Genomic DNA, 22,155 nt, shown 5'->3' on the forward strand with positions numbered 1-22,155 from the left:
GCGAAATCTATTAATTGTCATTAGTCAGCTTTCTCTTTGCGCCTCTCTCTTCCTCTCTCTCTCTCTCTCTCTCTCTCTCTCACACACACACACACACACACACACACACACACACACACACACACATTTTTAAACTACTACATTCATGGGAACAATTTTCAAATCTTTATCTCCAAACCCAGCCTTTCACCAATAATGCCAGCTATCATCATTATCAGTCACCCAGTTTAGATGCCACCTCCTCCATGAAGTTTTCCCTCTTCCCTCTGCTCTTCCACTCTGTCTTCCATCCTCCTAACTTCCACTGTACTTTCTCTGTATCTTTCTTATACATGTCTTCTCATTCTACCTATTTGACGATGACTGGTGTATAGGTTTTTTGTCATTGTTGTTGGGTTTTATTTTTATTTTTTTTAACTCCTCTATTAGGTTGTAAGCCCTTAAGGGTAAAATGCAGATATAAATAATGCAGATAAAATACCCAGCAAATCATCATTGCTCCATACAAATTTGTCAAGTGAACATTGCCCTTTGTAACTATGAAATAATAAGAATGGAGATAGCACTACTACTTTCAAAATCCTTTTGGGTATACACAATCTACATATGGATGGCTAGCATTATAATTCTAAGTAGCAGAGTACTTCCTTTTAAGGAAAAGTCAAACCAGTTAGTACTAGTAGACATTGACTATAACAATTGTATTTTCTCCAACTCTAAGATGCTCAAGATAAGTGGAAAGAATTTAAAAGATCATGATGATAACGAGAAATCATGCACTTGAGTTCCAAGGATATTACTGTTCAATTAATGTTCTGAGTGTGAAAAGATATTCATGGTCTTAGCCATGACAACAACAAAAAACAAACCAAATTTAGACTTTTTCTAATGGTGCAGGAAGCCCACTGAATTAAATTTTTCCCTTAAAAAAGTATTCTTTGTGACATTTGTTTTCTAGGTTATTTCAACAACATTCCATACTACAAAGATTGTTGCTTCTCTCTCTCTCTCTCTCCCCTCCTCTCTCTCTCCCCCCTCCCTCCCTCCTTCTCTCCCTCTCTCTGTTTGTCTGTGTCTCTCTCCTATTTATTTTCTGTCTCCCTTTTGCTTCTCTTTCTTTCTTAGCATTCCACCCCCTCCCCACCCCACCCCACCCCCACCCCCATGGAAAATAAAAAGCAATGACCTTAAAATTCTAATTTATTGAAGATATCATTTCAGATGACTACCAAATTGCATTTCTTTGACCTATTCAAATTATTTCCTTTGGATAAATTAGATGATTTTGAGATGAAGAAAGATACCTTAAAAAGCTGTGCAAGTGGAATGAAGTTGTTTAGTTGTAAATGAGACAATGGAAAATAGCTTTAGTGAGTGGCTAAAGAAGGAAGAAAAATGATACACCATCAAGCGTTGGTTTAAATGGTAGTATATTATTAACGGCAAAACAAAGTCATCCAGAAAAATTAGTCTACTGGGATTATGGGAGAAACAATGAGGACAGCTTTTAATATTTGGAATTTAGAATTGCTTAGAAAAAGCTAGCTAGCAGAATTAGGTAACTCTGGGGTATGATGGATTATTTTGTTTGTTCAGTTTTCAAAATAGCCTGGCATTTCTTCTAAGCCTATACAGTATTTGACTTTGCCAGTTAGCTTCATGAAGCACTAAATTCATTAAAGTAAATGATGAATTGCTTGTGTGGTGAGCCAGAAGCTATTTACACTATTTCATTCCACTGAAAAAGACATGCTACTAACCTATCTGCATTCTCTTTCTGAGCAATGAGGCAAATGGAAAGGAAAACTCAACAGGAGTTAAATTTGTTTTTGTCCTCTACTCAAATGCCTCATCACAGGGTGAATGTAACCCTGACTTCCTGAAGGCTATATGAGCAGGCATTCTGGCAAGTGCTACCAAGCTGGATAGGCTTCGAGTAGAAGCTCAGGCCATCACAAGAAGTCTGGCACTAGACGATACATTTTTTTTTGACCACAGCAATTCATGAAGACTGACAATTAAGGCGTGGAAGGGTCATGATCTGCATCAAGAGGAGAGAATAGCCACACCTATGCAATATTTTGAAGTGTTGAGGAATTAGACATCATAACAATATGTGCAGGCATACTTCACTTTATGTAACAGATGTGTTCCTGTAAATTGAACTGCATGATGAACAGAACCAACCCCAAGGTTGTTGTAAGCACAAAACCAGAAAATGTATATAGAGCACTTGTAATGATAAACCACTTTATAAGTGTGGGATACCATAGTAATGATAATGATAGTATTACATAGCTAGAGAAACTTGCTCTTTCACGTAATATTGTAGTTAACATTTCCATAATGTGAATAAGTAACCACTCCCTAAGTTATTTGTCTGATATGTTTTGATATCAACAAGTTTTCACCCAGTATAGTACCTTATGGACTAATATGACAGATTATAGTATTAGTAATCACAAGAGTTTGGAAACTTCAGTCTTTAGAGCATATGCTATGTAAAATTTGATTAGGTTAAATAAATTAGATGTACTGATGTATTACTATATATGTTCAAATAAATAAAATAAAGGCTTATTATCTCTGATTACCTTTTCTATTTTCCATCATATCAAGTTACATTTTTCTTTTTATATCTTTTAATAATAGCTTAATAATAACCACTTATTTTTACATGGCATGTTATAGTTTTCAATGTACTTTAAACACATTATCTTATTTAATGCTCATGAAACACTTTAAAGTAGGTACTATATGTTCTGTTATCCCATTTGATAGATGAGATATGGTATAATAGGAAGAGCACAGGCTCTGGAATTAGAAGACCTGGATTCAAATCCAGATTCTGATGTTTACTAACCTGTATGACTTAGACTATGTCACTTGAGCTCTCTCTGCATCGATTTCTGCATCTGGAGCAGATGTCCTCTCAGGTCCTTTCCACCTCAAAATCTATTATGTTCTAGTGTTCTAACCTCTCCAAGAACACACAGAAAAGAGAAATGTAAACCTTACTCTTTGACTCCAAGTTCAGTGTGCCTTTCACTGTTTGCTAATTCATTCAATATTTATTAATCACTTTAAAGAAGCCAGTGTAGTGCAGTAGTTAGAGTGTTAGACTTGGAGACAGGAAGACCTGGGTTCAAATCTTACTTTTGGTCATTTCTAGCTGTGTGACCATGGGCAAATTCTTTGTGAGACTGGTGTCTTTATCTGTAAGACAGGGTTAATAATACCTGTGATAGCTAGATAAATGTATGTAAAGATCTTTACAAACTTTAAAGTGATCCACAAATGTCAGTAGTTATTATTATCATTACTATATGCAGAACACTGTGTTAAGATTAAAAAAAACCATTTAGATAAGCAACGGCTGCTGCCCTTAGGAAAGCTTACAATTTCCTGTGCAGCTAGGTGAAATAGTGGACAGAGCCCAAGACTTGTGATCAGAAGACCTGAGTTCAGACCTGATCTCAGACGCTTACTAGCTGTGCAGTGCTGGGCAAATTACTTAACCTCTCTGTACACAGATTTCTTCATCTATAAGATGGGAAATGATAGTACCTGCCTCTAGTTGTGAATATCAAGTATGTTCACTTATGTAAAGTATTTTGCAGCCCTTAAAGTGTGATATAAGTTCTAGATACTACTATTATTATTAAACTATTTATCATAAAACCTATTAAGTCAGTAATAAATAACTCATAGTAAAAATCGATATTTATTATCAATTGAGGCATCTCAGAAATACTATGTAATTGACTTGACTCCTCTAAGGTTGATGACAGAAGTCATCATAGGTCAGGGAAGGGACTCTTTTACGTCTCATATCTACTGCAACAAAAGCTTTTGCCCATAATCTCAGCATCATGACATTCATCCACTACCACTACCTTGAAAAGTTTGAAAGGAAGTAAGAAAACAGATTAAAATTTTTCCTTTGCTAAACTGGTTCTCCTCAATAAATTTCATTGAACCATTTATAATTTTTGTCTCTGTACCACCTCCTAAGCTAAAGTCATTATTTTTATTGTTATTGTTCAGTTGTGTGCAACTTTTCATGACCCCATGGATCATAGCACATCAATACTGTCTGTGGGATTTTCTTGATTTACCATTTTCTTCTTCAGTGGATTAAGGCAAACAGAAGTGCCCAGGTTCGCACAGCTACTAAGTGTCTGAGATGACATTTGAACTCAGGTTTTCCTGACTCCAGGCCCAGCACTCTGTCCACTGAGTCACCTAGCTGCCTCATTTTTATTGTTAGCCAAGCACACACAATAAGGTCTTCAAGCTAGGGAAAGGAAAGAAAGCCATCTCTGGCCATCCTTACTCATTATGAGAGTTTTAGTTTCCATGAGCCCTGGAGTAAGGGGTAGAAAAATTCAAAAGTCCTAGTAAAGAAGTGGCAAGTGTCTGGCCTCACCGCGCCCCCAACTACTGCTGACATTCTTACCCACACATTTGCAAACTTAACCTTCACTAGGCAGAGCTCTGTGCCAAGCCCTGTTAGGCATTGGGGATACAAAGATAATAATGACACGGAGATCTTTCTCTGAAGGAGCCTATGGTCTAATTGTGTGATAAGAGATATGTGTTAATATTGATCATCATCTCAGAACATGAAAAGTGCAAAGAAGTCTGGATGAAATGCACTGAAAAATCCAAACAGAGAGATGGGGATGGGGAAGGGATGGGTGCAGAGATCAGGGAATACTTTGTGGAAATGATTGAAGGTCAGTTAGGTGTTGATAAAGTGTGTACGTGGGGAGGGGGAGGAGTCACCAGGCAGAGATGGGAATGAGGCGGCCAGTCAGGTATTTTTTATTGTTGAATACCTTAAGTCATGTCTAATTCTTCATGAGTCCATTTGGGCTTTTCTTACCAAAGATGCTGAAGTGGTTTGCCATATCCTTCTCCAGTGTTTCTATTTTACAGATGAGAAATTGAGCAAACGGTTTAGTGAATTGCCTAGGGACACACAGTTAGTAAGTATCTGAGGCTGCTTTGAACTCATGAAGATGAGTCTTCCTGATCCAAGCCCAGTGATCTAACTCTTGAGCTACCTAGCGACCCTAGCCAATCAGGTATGCAGGACCACAAAAGCAGAGGCTTGAAAGTGAGAGAAAGTAGGACGAGAATTCCAACTCTTTTTGTTGGTTTTTTTTTCTTTCCATTCCCTGCTTCCAAGAATTGTCATCAAGAACTCTCAGACATTCCATTTGTTTTTCTCTCTATTTATAGACATTATCTGGTTCTGACTATAATCAATGCACTTGTGAAATAGCTTTGCAACTATCTGTTGGACTGTTACTCTCCTGGTAGTCCAATTTTATTTAACAAACATCGATTGTGAGCAAAGCACTGTGCCAGGTGCTAAAGATATAGTAGGCACTTAATAAATGTTGTGTTGAACTGAATTGAAAAAGCAATGCAATCTCTACCCTCCGGGAGCTTCCGGTCCACTAGAAGGGATGTGAGATATGCACATTTAAATAATAATTCAAGGTAGAGTGTGATAGAGTCTGGGAGAAATCCAGATAAAGTAAACTAGGGAAATTTAAGGTGGAGAGATCACTTTCAGTGACCTCAGGGACAGGGATATATCCTTTTTGAATTCATAGTGGAGGGAAGGCAGAATAAAATCAGGATTTGCAACCAGAAAGTGTGTTGAAACCAAATTGTGGAGATTTTGAATTCTAGATAGGATCATAGGTTTGTATTTTATTCAGCAGATGACTGGGAAGCCACTGAAGGTTTTGGACAGAAAAGCAATATGGTCAAGATGGTATATTATAACATGGACTTTGAAAAGCTTCTGGGTGTCCAGACTTCAGCTGCCTAACTTTCTGGTAAATACTGAATAGAGTGGTAACTCAATTGGAGTTTAATGCTGACTATGCCTTTAAGAATGAAGAATTCCAAACTGAGCATTCACATAACCTAATGAGTCCCTCTCTCAGGATATGCCAGGGCAGCTGTGTAGTGCAGTCCTGTTTGCATGCTGTTTTCACAAATACTAGGTCAGCGATTCCCACAGTGGGAGTGAGGGACCCCTGTTGTTCCATCTTTGTTTAAATGTATGTGATACATACATCCAGAAGATGTTGGGGGAGGGGTAGCTGGGAAGAGAATACTGTATAGACTAAATTCAAGGACTAGACGATTTGGGAGTAAGGATATTCTGAGGGGAGTCTGAGAGCAGGCAATTATTTGTGGTGGGAGGATATGGGAAAAGATCAGATGCCTGTAGATACTGAAAGTCAAATAAACACTGTAGAAGAGCAAACTTACAGAGAAAAAAATGTTTAAAAGGTTCACAAAATACCAAGGTTGTTATCGTTGTTTTAAAAAACGGGAAACACTAAGCTTTACTTTAGCAATCTGATAGCGTATATGTGTGTATGCATAGTATATATGGGTGTGTATGTGTATTCAGATATATGTTTGTGTATATTTTTGTTGTTCCATTGTTTTCAGTTGTGTCTGATTCTTCAAGTTTGGGAATTTCTTGTCAAAGATATTAGAGTGGTTTGCTATTTCCTTTTCTAGCTCATTTTGCAGATGAGAAAACTGAGACAAACAGGGTTAAGTGACTTGCTCAGGGTTACACAGCTAGTAAGTATCTGAGGCAGGATTTGAACTCATGAAGATGAATGTTCCTGACTCCAGGCCCAGTGCTCTATCCACTCTGCCCCCAGCAGTGTGTATGTGTATATGTGTGTGTGTGTGTGTGTGTGTGTTTGTGTGTGTGAGTACATATATATATGTGTGTGTGTGTGTGTGTGTGTGTGTGTATGTATGCACATACATATACATAAATGTATGTATGTATTTGTGTGTATATGGAGGTGTGGGGTTGGATGAGTGGGCTTTACAAGCCAAATCATACATTATAGGAAACCTCTCTATTGTTCTATACTTTCCTCAATGTGTGGGTGTCTCACAATATAGGATAATGTGTATTATATCTGGAAAGCCTCCAGAAAGATTAGTGTTAAAAGAAAAACCTTCATGGTTCCCAGAGCAGGCTGAGGTTGAGAGTCCTTTCCCATGCCAAAATGAATCCAGTACTATATACAGAGTGTCCCAAAAGTATTACTGTAGTTTACACCTTGTAGAGATACTCAAAAATGGAGGCGTTTATTAAATTGGCTTTCCTGAATGTACTGATGGAAGAGGTCTTTGTGAAAACTGGCATCATCTTTGACAAAAAAAAATCTGAATGGTGAAAATTACCAATTCTCTTCTTACACAGCTTTGAGAAAGTGCTAGGAGCTTGAAGGAGAGACAGCCAGGAGGAATAAGATGTTTCTTTTCGAATAAATGGAGATTTACCTTTTTTCAGAATATTTAATCCCTCCTCCAAATAAGTGGTGATTTATAACCTATTCTTCGTGAAATTGTTAGCTTGAAATGAGCGTGAAATCCTTGACAGTTAATACTTTATCCTAATTATCCTCTTCTATTTCCTCATCTTTATTCCCTGCTTAATTCCAATTTATTTTTCTCTTCCTCCCAACCCCAGTCTCTGCAAACCCTACCACTGTTCCAGGTGCTCTTGTCTCTTGCTTGCTATAAAAGTAGATGCAGTAAAAGGAAAGATTTCACTTTTTAAAAACACCTGAGCCCCATAAAATAATGTGGCTTGGCCACAACACATCATAACCCAGACTGAGACATACTCATGAGCCTCCCAGACAACTGAAAATCTGTAGTAAAAGCTGAATCCAATATGGATAGCCCATAAAATAGGTTTTAATTCAATCCCAAGACACCAATTATATAATGTTCCACTGTGTATCTGTATCATAGTTTCAGTTTGGAAAAAAATACTTCCAATTTCCTCCTGCTGTGGTGAACACCACTTGTTCTCCTAATCTTTCAAGTGAGCCTCTAGGTAGAATACATATTACCAGAATTGTAGGTTGGTGAGAAGGTAAGTAGAGCATTTTGATAAATTGGAAGGAGTGAAGAAGAGAAATCTTGAAGCTCTGATTAAACCAGGGTTAATGATAATGACACCCTCCTATACCATGGCCCAATAAATTCAGGTCCAGGCCTGGCCTGGATCCTGGACCAATGCTCCAGGCAAGTTGGAGCTTCCTATGGCGATATTTTCCATCATCTCAATGGATCAGAATCACGTTTCAGCTTCCAGGTGTAGTCCTAGACAGGAGGAACCTAGCTTTAGATAATGGCCCACCAAATACATTCTTGGATTTGTTTAAATGAGGGATAGTGGAAGTACCACTAAGATTAAGGAATACCTCTCTTCGGACCCCATAATCAATGGACACAATGTATTCACATGTTGAAATGTTCATACACCTGACTTCGATATCACTACCCGAAGTAACTAAAACCAGAACACAAGAGATCCAATATAATATGACAATGTATATTAATCTATAGGCATTTATTAAGCACCTACCATATGATAGATGGGCAGCGAGTTGGATAGAGTGCTGGGCCTGGAATCAGGAAGACCTGAGTTTAAATCTAGCCTCAGACACTAGCTGTGTGAACCTGAGCAAGTCACTTAACCCTGTTTCCTCAGTTTCCCCATCTGCAAATGAGCTGCAGAAGGAAATGGCAAACGATCACCATCTTTGCCAAGAAAATCCCAAATGGGGTCGCAAAGAAATGCTAGAACAACATGAGAAGTATTAGGCTCTGCCCTAGGGTGGTCGTGAATAAGTAGATACAAAGGGACAGATGGGGGAAATGTTTAGTATTTAGAATAAACAAGGTCTGGTAACTGATTGGATGTGAGGAGTGAGGGAGAATGAAATATCAGGGATGATTCCTAGGTTGCAAAACCAGCTGACTGGAAGAATGACAGCAATAGGAAAGTGACAAGAAGAGGCAGATATAGAAGAAAAGATGATGAGTTCTGTTTTGGAAATGTTGAGTTTGAGCTGCAGGCAGTGGAAGAGATGGAATTAGCATAGGATTTGTGGTTAAAGGATCTGGGTGTGAATCCTGGCTCTCCCTGTCACTACTTGTGTGACCTTAAGCAAGTCATCCTTCTGGGCTTTATTGTCCTCATCTGTAAAATGATAGGGTTGAGGTAGATGACCCCCAAGTTCCCTTGAAACTCTAAATCCTTGATTCCACAGTCCTATAATTTGTCTAGGACCTGTCCTGACCACGAAGTTCCCTTCGCCACACACACAACACTGCTTCAGCTCCATCAGAGCCTAGTGCCCATTTGGGGATTTCCCATCTTAAGAACAGTGTGGGAGGGAGTAGATAACAGCAATAAAAAAAATGATCAAAGGGAACTGGAACCTCTGAGGAAAGGGTGAAGGAACTGTTCTTATTTAGTTTGGAGAAGAGAGAAAGAGGAGTGTCTTTAAACTGTCTTATAATATAGGAAGGGTTATAATACAGAAGATGGTAAGCAGCTGTTCCCCATCTCTTTTGAGGACTGCACAGGAAATGCTTCCATGGGTCTACACTACCCGTCCACTTGATCTGTACCCTCACCTCCCACCAGGCAAAACTCCTGATGGTCTGCCAAATGTAGTTCTTCCTTCCTCTGCTTTATATTTACACAGACACTCCCAAATACTTGGGAGAGCATTTTTTTCTCACCTGACATATGCACGTTCCTTCTGTCCCTTCAAAACTAACTCTAAACTCACCTCTTCTGTATGGCATTCCCTGGCTAGGCAGAACTAGGTGATGATGCTTTATCTGTAATTGACACCTCCTTTTGTGTGTGTTTGTTCATTCATTCATTCATTCAGTTAATATTTTCTGATTGTTGTTTGTCCTTCATTCTTAAAGAGGACCAATGACATCAGGAAGATGATGTCATGACTTTCAAGTGCATGGGATTTCAGCGAGGGAGGGATGTGCAAAGTCACCAGTCTCACTCTCTCCTCCAGAGCCATCTAGGTCCAGTGGCGAGATATAGATAAGGACAACTGGACCAAGGCCAAGGTCTCCCATTGCATCGGAGGCCATCTCCAGTTACCCTGATTTACCCTGATTTTACCCTGATATTATGTAAAATCTTGCCAAGCATTTAATAAATGTTAATTGCTTTTTATAATAATGAATTACAATAATCTGGCTTCGAGTTCCATTTAAGGAACTTGTAAGCTGCAAAGGTTACAAACTGTGTGCATTAGTCAGCCTCTGAAACCCTTTCCTTAGACATCTTTAATAACTGGGAAAAGAAACTGACAGGGTTGGTTTAGCCATAGCTTGGTTGAGATAGGTGGGGTGAGGGAGTAAAAGGGGGCATCATTCAAGGGTCAGAGGGACAATACAATGCCACATGTATTAAATACTTACTATACACAATGCACTATACCAAGCACTGAGGATAAAAACCTCTGAAAATACATAACTTTCCAATTGCTTAATCAGTACTTTTTGAGGAAGCAAAATGCAGTACTCACTTTAAAAAAAAAAAGATAATTTTGAAATGTTGCTATTATGGCATAGAACATTAGGAAAACAGTGGAAAGTCAAAATAAGGCTGTTTCTATTTGGATACAATGCCAATCTTGGGAATTACTCTGGAACCAAAAGTACCTCAGTCATTATGAGACCTACATAGGGTTTCTTTGTCATGAACCCCAAGATAGCTCACAATTTTTGTTCATCTTTACTAATTGCCAAAGTACTAGCTTCATAGCCTGACTCTTCCATCTAAAAAGTTGATCATAAGAAAGGCATAGACCTGCATGAAGAAATCTCCCATTAGTTCACACAAGACTGGGAGCAAGTAGCAACTTTCTACAAGAACAGATGGAAAGCTCTCCCTCCTGCCAGAAACTTTGGAAGACAATATTCTCCCATATGATATACTTGAAATGGGAAAAGCTGGATGTTTACATTCCATTCGTGGCTATAATTTGTTGGAGGAGTCCCCAGTGCAAAATTAATCTCCTACCATTGTTTCAGTCTTGGGGTCATATTAGCTTCCACCAACTAGTTCTCATATCTTTTAAAATCTATATATTAGGAATGGTATAGATGCCAAGTTACTATGGTTTCTACTTAGAATATGAATCCTTCATTTGTATTCAGTAAAAAGCTTTGCATTGACTTTGAGTTAATATAAAAGGGAGCCAAAGCCAAGTTCACATAGACTGCCTTTCTTGGAGTTGTCAGATTTTAAGTGTCAAAATTGCCCTTTTTAACAAAAACAATATTTTCAGTTGCAACCACAAGAACACTATGTTTAATTCAAAACACGAGGAAAACGTGTTGTTCATTTTGTCACTGAATCTTTCATTTTTCTTCTTAAAGTGGTCTTGGACTTCTGTGTATCCTTCAATGTGGATGTGAAAAATGCAATGACTTTTAGTGGCCCAGTGGAGGACATGTTTGGATACACAGTTCAGCAATATGAAAATGAAGAAGGCAAATGGTAAGTTTGTGGGCTGTTGTTTTCTGTTTTTGTATCTATTAATTTAAAAAAAAAACCATTCACTGAAATTGTACTGTTTCCTGCCTTTTAAATACATTGCTTTGGAATGAACCATTTCTGAGCAGAACATACTTTCTAATAAATTCTGTTGTGGAGAGATAGATTTAAAGTCTTTTTTAAAAAATTCCCTGGCAGTAGGCCTTAAAGGATGTGGTCAGTGATTTCTGTTGTAGTCTGGCTTCACCTCAAAGGCCCCTGACTAAAACCGTTTAGCAATTAAGCTGCTGTGGGGAGAGTTCAACATTTAAGAAACATTTATTAAGTTCCTGCTGTGCTGTGTGAAATAGTATGAAGAAGAGATACAGAGTTAATTAAAGTTGTCTCTCTACAACATATTTGACAAAGCTGTCTAAATTTTTTCTGGCAGTGTGATTAGTGCCTATGTGAATCACCTCAAAGTCAGATCCTGGTCTCCTTGGAGTTAGGATATGCCCCAATTTTGGATATTACTGAACTATAGCATGCTGCCTTCTATGAAGGAACACAAGTCATGGTAAGGGTACAGAGTAGTTTAGTGTGAATGAGAGGATAGATAAGGTGGAAGAACAGAGGTTGTGGTCAGAGTCAAATTGTCAAATTTCAGACCCTTGACCATGGTATAATCTTGAAAGATAGTGAGGTTAAAAGTGTTGGCGTGTTGGTATATGGCTAAAGTAGGGGTCAGAAGGAGGTCAGTGGTGTTGAAGAATTAGAGGAACTCTATAGGTGTGGTGGGAGGGGTGTCAGATGGTCAGTGAAGTCATTGAAGATGATGAACAGGGTTGCCAAGGGAGAAGACCTTAAACCTGGTGCTAAAATTATTGAAAAAATTAGGTGAATGGCTTCAAGAGTTCTATAGTTGTTCTTATTTTTTAATTTGAATGAGAAAGTGAGGGGCTAGGTGAGATCATTCTTTAAAATAGCTAATTCTTAGATTGGATCTCTGATTTCATTGGTCACAGGAACTCTCAATGAGGAAACTTTCTACCAACGAACATCCGTTGATAGCCTTAGAAATTTGCCACCTGTACTGGGAGATTAAGTTACTTGCCCAGGGTCACACAGCCTCTTAAATCTTGAACTTAAACCTTGGTCCTCCTGACTTCCATTTTAGTCCATTAGCCCTGCCTGCTGCCTCTCAAAAGTGTCAACATACCTTCCATGATTTCCCCTCAACCACCCAAGGAATGCTTTGTTCATCTCTTAGGTTTGGCTTCTAAATGTTTCCTAATTTAGAAAAACAGCACTAGAAATCAGAACCTGGCCCTGAAGAATTTATTAGAGTGAGTGAGTGAGTGTGTGTGTGTGTGTGTGTGTGTGTTTCTCCAGTGGTTTCTTGACTTTTTGAACAAATAACATATACTGGGTGTAAAATTTTTATGGATGTGTAAACACTCCATTGATTAGTATTCAATATAGTTAATACAAAGCATAGGGTTTTGTAGGGAAAAGGGCAGAAGTTTTATTGAACTATACTTCAGTTTGAATACCCAAACTAAGCAAACCTTTTTCTCAGGTAATGACACTAATAAACAAAGCAGAGGCAGTAACATCTATTTGCATAAAAGAGTTCCATTAATCTACCATTATCCTCTCCTAGAGGAGAAGGGCCACTGAGTGCTTCTCTATTGCACTATGAACTTTAACCTTGATTAACATAGTAGGTGACAGCTGTCAGAGCATACAAAGAGCCTGAGGACCTGAGTTCTAAATATGGAAGACATTTTTGCATCTACACCTGCTCCAAATGCTGGTAATATGGCAGATATATATCCCAAATATTGATGAAGGGCATCCATTTTCCCTAATGTTTTCTTGAATGAATGAATGCATGATTAATGAATAAAAAAAGCATTTAAATGCCCACTATGTGCTAGGCACTATACTAGGCTTTGGGGGATACAAATACAATTTTTACCTTCGAGACCTCATAATTGGAGATCTAGGGCAGTAGTGGCCAGGGAAGAGGGCATGGGAGAGGATACAGAGAGCCAGGGGCTAAGATGGACAATGGCTTGCCAAATTCGTGTCAGAGAACTCACACTGTGTATATAATTTAAATTTCCTCATTTCTCCCCCTTTCTTGTAACTTTTGACACCACTTTTTAAGTTGCTAGATCCCAGCATCTTGTTTTTTTTCCTTCTATCTACAATGTCTCTTTTCTCCTGCACACCATCTGGCAGATAGTAGCCAGTTAATAACCATCTGTTGAATTGAATTATGCCTGAAATTCAAGAAGCTGACACCAGGTAAATAGGTTATGGAAAAGAAGAGGAAAACTCAAGAGAAATCTGGAAAAATTGACAGGACTTGATCATAGCTGGGATGTAAAGGTTGAAGTTATCAGAGAAAATTGAGCAGAACACAAGTTTGGTTTGTCAGAAGGGAGGAGGGGCCTCCCATCCCTGGTATAAGCAGACACTACAGCAGCCCCTCCGAAAGAAAGGGGTCAGTCTGTTCCTGCCCCTGCTCCAATCCCACTAGCTTTCCTAGAGCCCAGCTTCTACCCACACCTTGGCTTTTACTCCTAGATCTGCCCTAGACTGCAGTCACCTCACTACAATCAGTTTTCCTGCTGTTGAGGTTGATAGAGGCCTGGGCTTGGAGTTGGGAAGACCGAAGTTCAAATCTTGCCTAAGATACTGATTGGCTAAGTGTGTGAACCTGGACAAGGCACTCAAACCCTTTCAGACTCAGTTTCATAATGGGGATAATATGAGCATTTACTTCCCAAGATTGTTATAAGGATCAACATAATAGATATGATAATAGCTATAGAGATAATAATCAATATTCAATAATTATTACCTAGAAAATATTTATCTATATCCTATATATAGGCATGTATCTTCATATGCCAAAACATAATATATATTTATCTGCAATATGATCTATAATAATATGGTAATAGATATAGACATAATAATAGAAAATAGATATAAAATGCTTTGCAAATCTTAAAGCAGTCAGTCAATAAGTGTTTATTAAGTGCTTGCTATTTTCCAGGCACTGTGCTAAGCACTAGCAATACAAGGAAAGGTAAAAAATAGCCCCTGTCCTCAAGGAGCTCACGATCTAATCGAGGAGACAAGATGAAAACAACTATGCACAAACAAACTATATACAGAATAAATTGGAAATAATCAACAGATAGAAAACACTGGAGTTGGAAAGGGCTTCTCGGAGATCAGTTTTTAACTGGACTTGAAGGAAGCCAAGAGATAGAAATGAGGAGGAAGAGCATTCCAGGCATAGAAGACAGCCAATGGAAATTCCCAGAGTTCAGAGATGGAGTATCTTGTTCTAAAAACAGCCAAGAGGCTAATGTCATTACATCACAGAGTACATGGTGGAGAGCAAAGTGTTAGAACGCTGGAAAGTTGTGTTTTTGTTTTTGTTTTGTTTTGTTTTGGGGGCAAGTTATAAAGGACTTTGAACACCAAACAGAAGATTTTATATTTGATTCTGGAAGTGATTGGGAACCATCGGAGTTAAATCACTATATAAATGTTGGTTATCATCATTAAGAATGAAAATAAAGTATCCAGAGACCTAAAGTCCTACCTATTTACCTATCCTCATCCAAGACCATCTCATTGTGCCTCTAAAAGTCCCAGGATCTGACCTTCTTCTCCACCATAATACTACAATTGAAACTTGCTCCCCTTCTCTGTCTTTCTTGTTTCTTAGATGCTTCTTCACCCAAATTGGGGCTTACAGTCTTCTGAATGCTAGAGCTAGAACCACACTAATGCCTCCTCTCAGGACCACCCTGAGAGAAGGGATCTGGGCAGAAAAGGTCAAAGATTTGTGGAACGATGCTAAGGGTGCTGGAGCTGTATTCAGAGGACCTGGAGTCGAATCCTTGTTCTACCACTTAATACCTGAATGACCTTGGGCCCCTGAAATGGGGCCTCAGTTGCCTCATCTATAAGCTAAGGAAACAAAACTAATTGATCTCTAACTATCCTTACAACTTCTAACTCTAAATCTGTGACCTTAAACTGCCATGACTCCAAAGGTTTTGGCCTGGGTGGTTGGAAAAAAACAATAGTTGTCTGCACTTGTTTTCTTAAATATTTCCCAATTATATTTTAATCTAGTTCAGGCCATACTCAGAAGTGTTGTGTGTTTGACATCTCTGTTATAGGTAACCGAAAAAAGCTCCCCTTTCTCCTCTCAATTTCCAAGCCAAGGTGCATGTATGGTAGCAGCATATAGTATTTAGACTGGTAACAAAAAAGAAAACGGAGAAACATTTTTTAATATGCTATAAATGTTTATAAAACTAGAAAAGCAGCAAAATGACCTAAAGGGACATTTGTTTTCTAGGGAGCTTTTCAGGGGTCTGTTTGGCACAATGCTAATTACTTACTTCCTCAATTAATGTTAAACAGTATTAGTTTTTAAAGTTTGTCAGCAAGTGAGATTGGCTTCCCTTCATCATTCTGTAGTGGAAGGAGTGCTGGGTGAGAAGCCAGAGGCCCTGGGTTCTAATGCTGGCTCTGCCTCTTATTTGGATGAGTCACTCTTTCTGGATCTCAATTTCTTCATCTGTAAAAATTATACTGATCTGTCCAGAGGTCAGGTGACCTACTATGTGCCTGGGTTCTGCCTCTAACTAGTGCTATAACTTTGAGCAAGTTATTTAACCTGGATTAGATGACCCCAGAGGTTCCTTTTAGGTCTTAAATCTATGATCCTGTGTGATGCAGGCAAGATCTAAATCCAAATCCCTAAATCTCGCTGATGTCTCCCTGAATGACCTCAGGGGCCGTTTAGTCTGTTGCCCTCATTTCTACAATTGAGGAAACCAAAGCCTCACTGACTTGCCTAAGGTCACACAATTAGCTAGGGACAGAGCAAAAATATGAACCTAGAGCTTTTGAGTCCCTATTCAGTTCTCTCTGAATCTTCAAGGGACCTCACACTTTCTAATTTATCATTTAGTGAATATCTAACTTACTAATAGCTAATTGGGCATATCTATCTTCTGCTAAAACCACTGTGGTTTGCCTACAGAAGATGAACTTAAAAAACGTGAGACAGTCCATAAGGTTGAGAGAGGCACTTGTCCCTGTCATTTTTAAAAAACTGAAAGTGATTAGAAAGGGAGCACTTGGCTGTGTAGTTTCCAGCATTTCACTCTGTAGCTTCCTTTACATAGAATCTCTGACTCCAAAATCACATGGTTTCTCAGTAGCAAGATACAGTCTATTTCTGATTAAGGTCAGCTGTTTTTCATTGGGTTTACCATGAGCTAAAGTACTCAGAGCTTTCACTATGGGGCTCAGGAAGATTTTGAAACAATAAAATTTAAGTAATCACTTTTATTTAAAGAGAAGATATAATATGTTCTACATCATCCAGATCCCTTGAATCTAGGGGTAATTATTAGCAGGGCTGACCCTAGGAAAAACTTTGAAGGTAGGTGAGGCTTGCCCTGGGCTTTCCTACTTCTTAGGACTGCTCCCTTCAGCCTATATTGCACCTGTCAACTTCAAGCAGCGTCCTGTGCCCTAATGCTTTTCCAGCTCAAAACCTAGTGGTCCTGTATCCTATCCTCAGAAAGTCCTGTTTTACACTAAAGAAATGCTAATCAATCTGGTTAATTTATTTGCTCTCTCTTTTCCTGAATAGTCTTCTCAGGTAACCTGTGTACATTATTATGGTGGATTTCTCAAGGCAGTTATTTAACTCACAGGTTAGAGTTATACCATAGGGACCTTTGGACACAAAGGAAGCATAGGCAGCTGGGGGCTCAGTGGATAGAGGTCTGGGCCAGGACTCAAGAAGACCTGAGGTCAAATCTGGCCTCAAACACTTTCTAGCTGTGTAACACTGGGCAAGTCATTTAACCTCAGTTTGCTTTTAATCCACTGGAGAAGGAAATGGTAAACCACTATAGTATCTTTGCCAAGAAAACCCCATGGACAGTATTGGTGTGCTGTTGTCTATGGGGTTACGAAGAGTTAGACAGGACTGAACAATGAGAGACTTCGGAAGGCCTCTCAAATTAAGCTGCGTATGCTTATTTAACTGCTAATCCATATATTGCTAGAAACTAACTGGCTCCGGCTCCTATTCATCAGAAAGGATCTGGCCCTGGAAAGCCTCCTGCTCACCCTGCTGGTTTTGCTCTCCACCCTAGGAAATGCACAATTAACGATCATAATCCTGAATGTGAATAGGATGAACTGACCCATAAGTAAGTCAAATGAACAAGCATTTATTTGGTACCTACTATGAGTTTAGTACTGACTGACGCTAAGTAGAAAGACTTAGAATGGATTAGGAAAGAGAATCCAACAATAGATTGTTTATAACTAACACACTTGGGGGCAGAGCCAACATGGCTGCTGGAAAGCAGGGTCTTGCGTGAACTCCCTGCCAAGTCCCTCTAAAAACCTATAAAAAATGGCTCTGAACAAATTCTAGAACTGCAGAACCCACAAAACAGCAGAGGGAGGCAGGGCTCCAGCCTAGGACAGCCTGGATGGTCGCTGGGTGAGGTCTTTCGCGAATGGAGCTGGGAGCAGAGGGGAGCAGAGCCCAGTGTGGGCCGCGCGGATCAACCAGACCGGGAGCCGGGTGGAGCAGGCCCTATCGCCCTGAATCAGTGAGCTGTGGCAGTTACCAGACTTCTCAACCCAAAAACCAAAGACAACAGAGAAGGTTAGTGGGAAAAGCTGTAGGAGACAGAGATGGGAGTTCACGGTTCAGCCACTGCCCCGAGGACAACGGAGGTGGTGTAGCTACAGAACTACAGCTACAGTTGCTTCTGGCCCCAGGCCCACCTGGTGGGAGGAATTAAGTGGCAATCAGAGCAGGAGTGCAGAGCCTGCTTAAGATCTGAGTCCAGTCCTGGTTGGGGGTTCTTGGGGAAGGAGGAGTGCTGGTGTGGCAGAGCTGGCTGTAACAGCTCTGAAAACAACAGTGCATCCCCTCAAGCTTGGAACAAAGTACTCTTTACTCTATAAGCAGTCATACCCCAATGAAAAACTCAAGAGTCAAGTAAGTTGACTGGGAACATGGCCAGGCAGCGAAAACACACTCAGATTCAGTCTCAGACTTTGGAATCCTTCTTTGGTGACAAAGAAGACCAAAACATACAGCCAAAAGAAGTTAACAAAGTCAAAGCCTCTAAGAAAAACATGAACTGGTCTCAGGCCATGGAAGAGCTCAAAAAGGAGTTGTAAAAGCAAGTTAGAGAAGTAGAGGAAAAATTGGGATGAGAAATGAGAATGATGCAAGAAAACCATGAAAAACAAATCAATGACTTGTTAAAGGAGACCCAAAAAATACTGAAGAAAACAACACCTTAAAAAATAGACTAACTCAAATGTCAAAAGAGCCCCAAAAAGCCAATGAGGAGAAGAATGCCTTGAAAGGCAAAATTAGCCAAATGGAAAAGGAGGTCCAAAAGACCACTGAAGAAAATACTACCTTAAAAATTAAATTGGAGCAAGTGGAAGCTAGTGACTTTATGAGAAATCAAGATATTATAAAACAGAACCAGAGGAATGAAAAAGTGGAAGACAATGTGAAATATCTCATTAGAAAAACCACTGACCTGGAAAATAGATCCAGGAGAGATAATTTAAAAATTATTGAACTACCTGAAAGCCATGATCAAAAAAAGAACCTAGGCCAAGATGGCAGCTGGTAAGCACGGACTAGAGTGAGCTCCGTACCCGAGTCCCTCCAAAAACCTATAAAAAATGGCTCTGAACCAATTCTAGAACGGCAGAACCCACAGAACACCAGAGGGAAGCAGGGCTCCAGCCCAGGACAGCCTGGATCGTCTCTGGGTGAGGTCTATTCCACACGGAGCTGGGAGCTGGGAACGGAGTGGAGCAGAGCCCAGCCTGAGAGGCGTGGACGATCCAGACCAGAAGCCGGGCGGAGGGGGACCTAGCGCCCTGAATATGTGAGCTGCGGCAGTTACCAGACCCCTCGACCCACAAACACCAAAGACTGCGGAGAAGGTTAGTGAGAAAAGCTGTGGGAGTGGAAGGAGTTCACGGTTTGGCTTCCAGCCCCGGGGGCAGCGGAGGTGGGGCAGCTACAGCTGTTGTTACTTCCGGCTCCAGGCCCACCTGGTGGGAGGAATTAAGTGGCGGATCAGAGCAGGAGTGCAACAGCCTGCTGAAGATCTAAGCCCAGCCTGGACTGGGGGTCCTTGGGGAAGGAGGACTGCGGCACTGACAGAGCTGGCACCTCCCCCCCAAACGTAGAACATAGAACTTGTTAGTCTACAAGCAGTCATACCCCACTGAAAAACTCAAGGGTCAAGTTAGTTGGTTGGGAATATGGCCAGGCAGCGAAAACGCGCCCAGATTCAGTCTCAGACTTTGGATTCTTTCTTTGGTGACAAAGAAGACCAAAACATACAGCCTAAAGAAGACAACAAAGTCATAGAGCCTACAACCAAAGCCTCCAAGAAAAACATGAACTGGCCCCAGGCCATAGAAGAACTCAAAAAGGATTTGGAAAAGCAAGTTAGAGAAGTAGAGGAAAAATTGGGAAGAGAAATGAGAAGGATGCGAGAAAACCATGAAAAACAAGTCAATGACTTGCTAAAGGAGACCCAAAAAAATACTGAAAAATACACTGAAGAAAACAACACCTTAAAAAACAGACTAACTCAAATGGCAAAAGAGCTCCAAAAAGCCAATGAGGAGAAGAATGCCTTGAAAGGCAGAATTAGCCAAATGGAAAAGGAGGTCCAAAAGACCACTGAAGAAAATACTACTTTAAAAATTAGATTGGAGCAAGTGGAAGCTAGTGACTTTATGAGAAATCAGGATATTATAAAACAGAACCAGAGGAATGAAAAAATGGAAGACAATGTGAAATATCTCCTTGGAAAAACCACTGACCTGGAAAATAGATCCAGGAGAGATAATTTAAAAATTATTGAACTACCTGAAAGCCATGATCAAAAAAAGAGCCTAGATACCATCTTTCAGGAAATTATCAAGGAGAACTGCCCTGCTATTCTAGAGCCACAGGGCAAAATAGAAATTGAAAGAATCCATCGATCACCTCCTCAAATAGATCCCAAAAAGAAATCTCCTAGGAATATTGTTGCCAAATTCCAGAGCTCCCAGATCAAGGAGAGAATACTGCAAGCAGCCAGAAAGAAACAATTTGAGTATTGTGGAAACCCAATCAGAATAACCCAAGATCTGGCAGCTTCTACATTAAGAGATCGAAGGGCTTAGAATGCGATATTCTGGAGGTCAATGGAGCTAGGATTAAAACTTAGAATCACCTACCCAGCAAAACTGAGTATCATGTTCCAAGGCAAAATATGGATTTTCAATAAAATAGAGGAATTTCAAGCTTTCTCAGTGAAAAGACCAGAACTGAATAGAAAATTTGACTTTCAAACACAAGAATCAAGAGAAGCATGAAAAAGTAATCAAGAAACGGAAATTGCAAGGGACTTACTAAAGTTGAACTGTTTTGTTTACATTCCTACATGGAAAGATGATGAGTATGATTCATGAGACCTCAGTATTAGGGTAGTTGAAGGGAATATCCATATATATATATATATATATATATATATATATATATATATATATATATATATATATATATGTTTATGTATATATATAAGTGAATGTGTATGTATGTATATATCTATGTGTATATGTATGTATGTGTGTATATATATATGTGTTTATATATATATATATATATATATATATGTAAAAGAGAGAGAGCAGACACAGGGTGAGTTGAAGATGAAGGGAAGATATCTAAAAGAAATAAAATGAAATTAAGGGATGAGAGAGTAACATACTGAGAGAGGGAGATAGGGAGAGATAGAATGGGGTGGATTATCTCGCATAAAGGTGGCAAGAGGAAGCAGTTCTATGGGAGGAGGGGAGAGGGCAGGTGAGGGGGGAATGAGTGAACCTTGCTCTCATCAGATTTGGCCCGAGGGGGAATACCATACATACTCAGATGGGTATCTTACCCCACAGGAAAGAAGAGGGAGGAAGATTAAAAAAAAAAATAAAAGGCGGGGAGATGACGGAGGGGAGGGCAGATGGGGGTGGAGGTAATCAAAACAAACACTTTGGAAAGGGGACAGGGTCAAGGGAGAAAATTCAATAAAGCGGGATGGGTTGGGAAGGAGCAAAATGTAGTTAGCCTTTCACAACATGAGTATTGTGGAAGGGTTATACATAATAATACATGTGTGGCCTAGGTTGAATTGCTCAACTTCTTAGGGAGGGTGGGTGGGAAGGGAAGAGGGAAGAGAATTTGGAACTCAAAGTTTTAAAATCAGATGTTCAAAAACAAAAAAAGTTTTTGTATGCAACTAAAAAATAAGATACACAGGCAATGGGGCGTAGAAATTTATCTTGCCCTACAAGAAAGGAAGGGAAAAGGGGATGAGAGGGGAGGGAGATGATAAAGAGGAGGGCTGACTGGGGAACAGGGCAACCAGAATATATGCCATCTTGGAGTGGGGGGGAGGGTAGAAATGGGGAGAAAATTTGTAATTCAAAATGTTGTGAAAATCAATGCTGAAAACCAAATATGTTAAATAAATAAATTGCATTTAAAAAAAAAAAGAACCTAGATATCATCTTTCAAGAAATTATCAAGGAGAACTGCCCTGATATTCTAGAAGCAGAAGGTAAAATAGAAATTGAAAGAATCCACAGATCGCCTCCTCAAATAGATCCCAAAAAGAAAA

At 39.6% G+C, this 22,155-nt stretch overlaps 1 protein-coding gene across 1 annotated transcript in view; it reads left to right on the forward strand.

The window, feature by feature from the left end:
* Window positions 1-22,155, forward strand: part of ITGA1 (integrin subunit alpha 1) — a 199,403-nt gene that overhangs the window by 53,292 nt on the left and 123,956 nt on the right. The window contains exon 2 of the mRNA XM_036760530.1: window positions 11,275-11,395. Coding sequence (XP_036616425.1) covers window positions 11,275-11,395 — 121 coding nt within the window. The remainder of the gene's footprint in view (window positions 1-11,274; window positions 11,396-22,155) is intronic.

Source organism: Trichosurus vulpecula, chromosome 1 (assembly GCF_011100635.1).
Source record: "Trichosurus vulpecula isolate mTriVul1 chromosome 1, mTriVul1.pri, whole genome shotgun sequence".
Lineage (NCBI taxonomy): Eukaryota > Metazoa > Chordata > Mammalia > Diprotodontia > Phalangeridae > Trichosurus > Trichosurus vulpecula.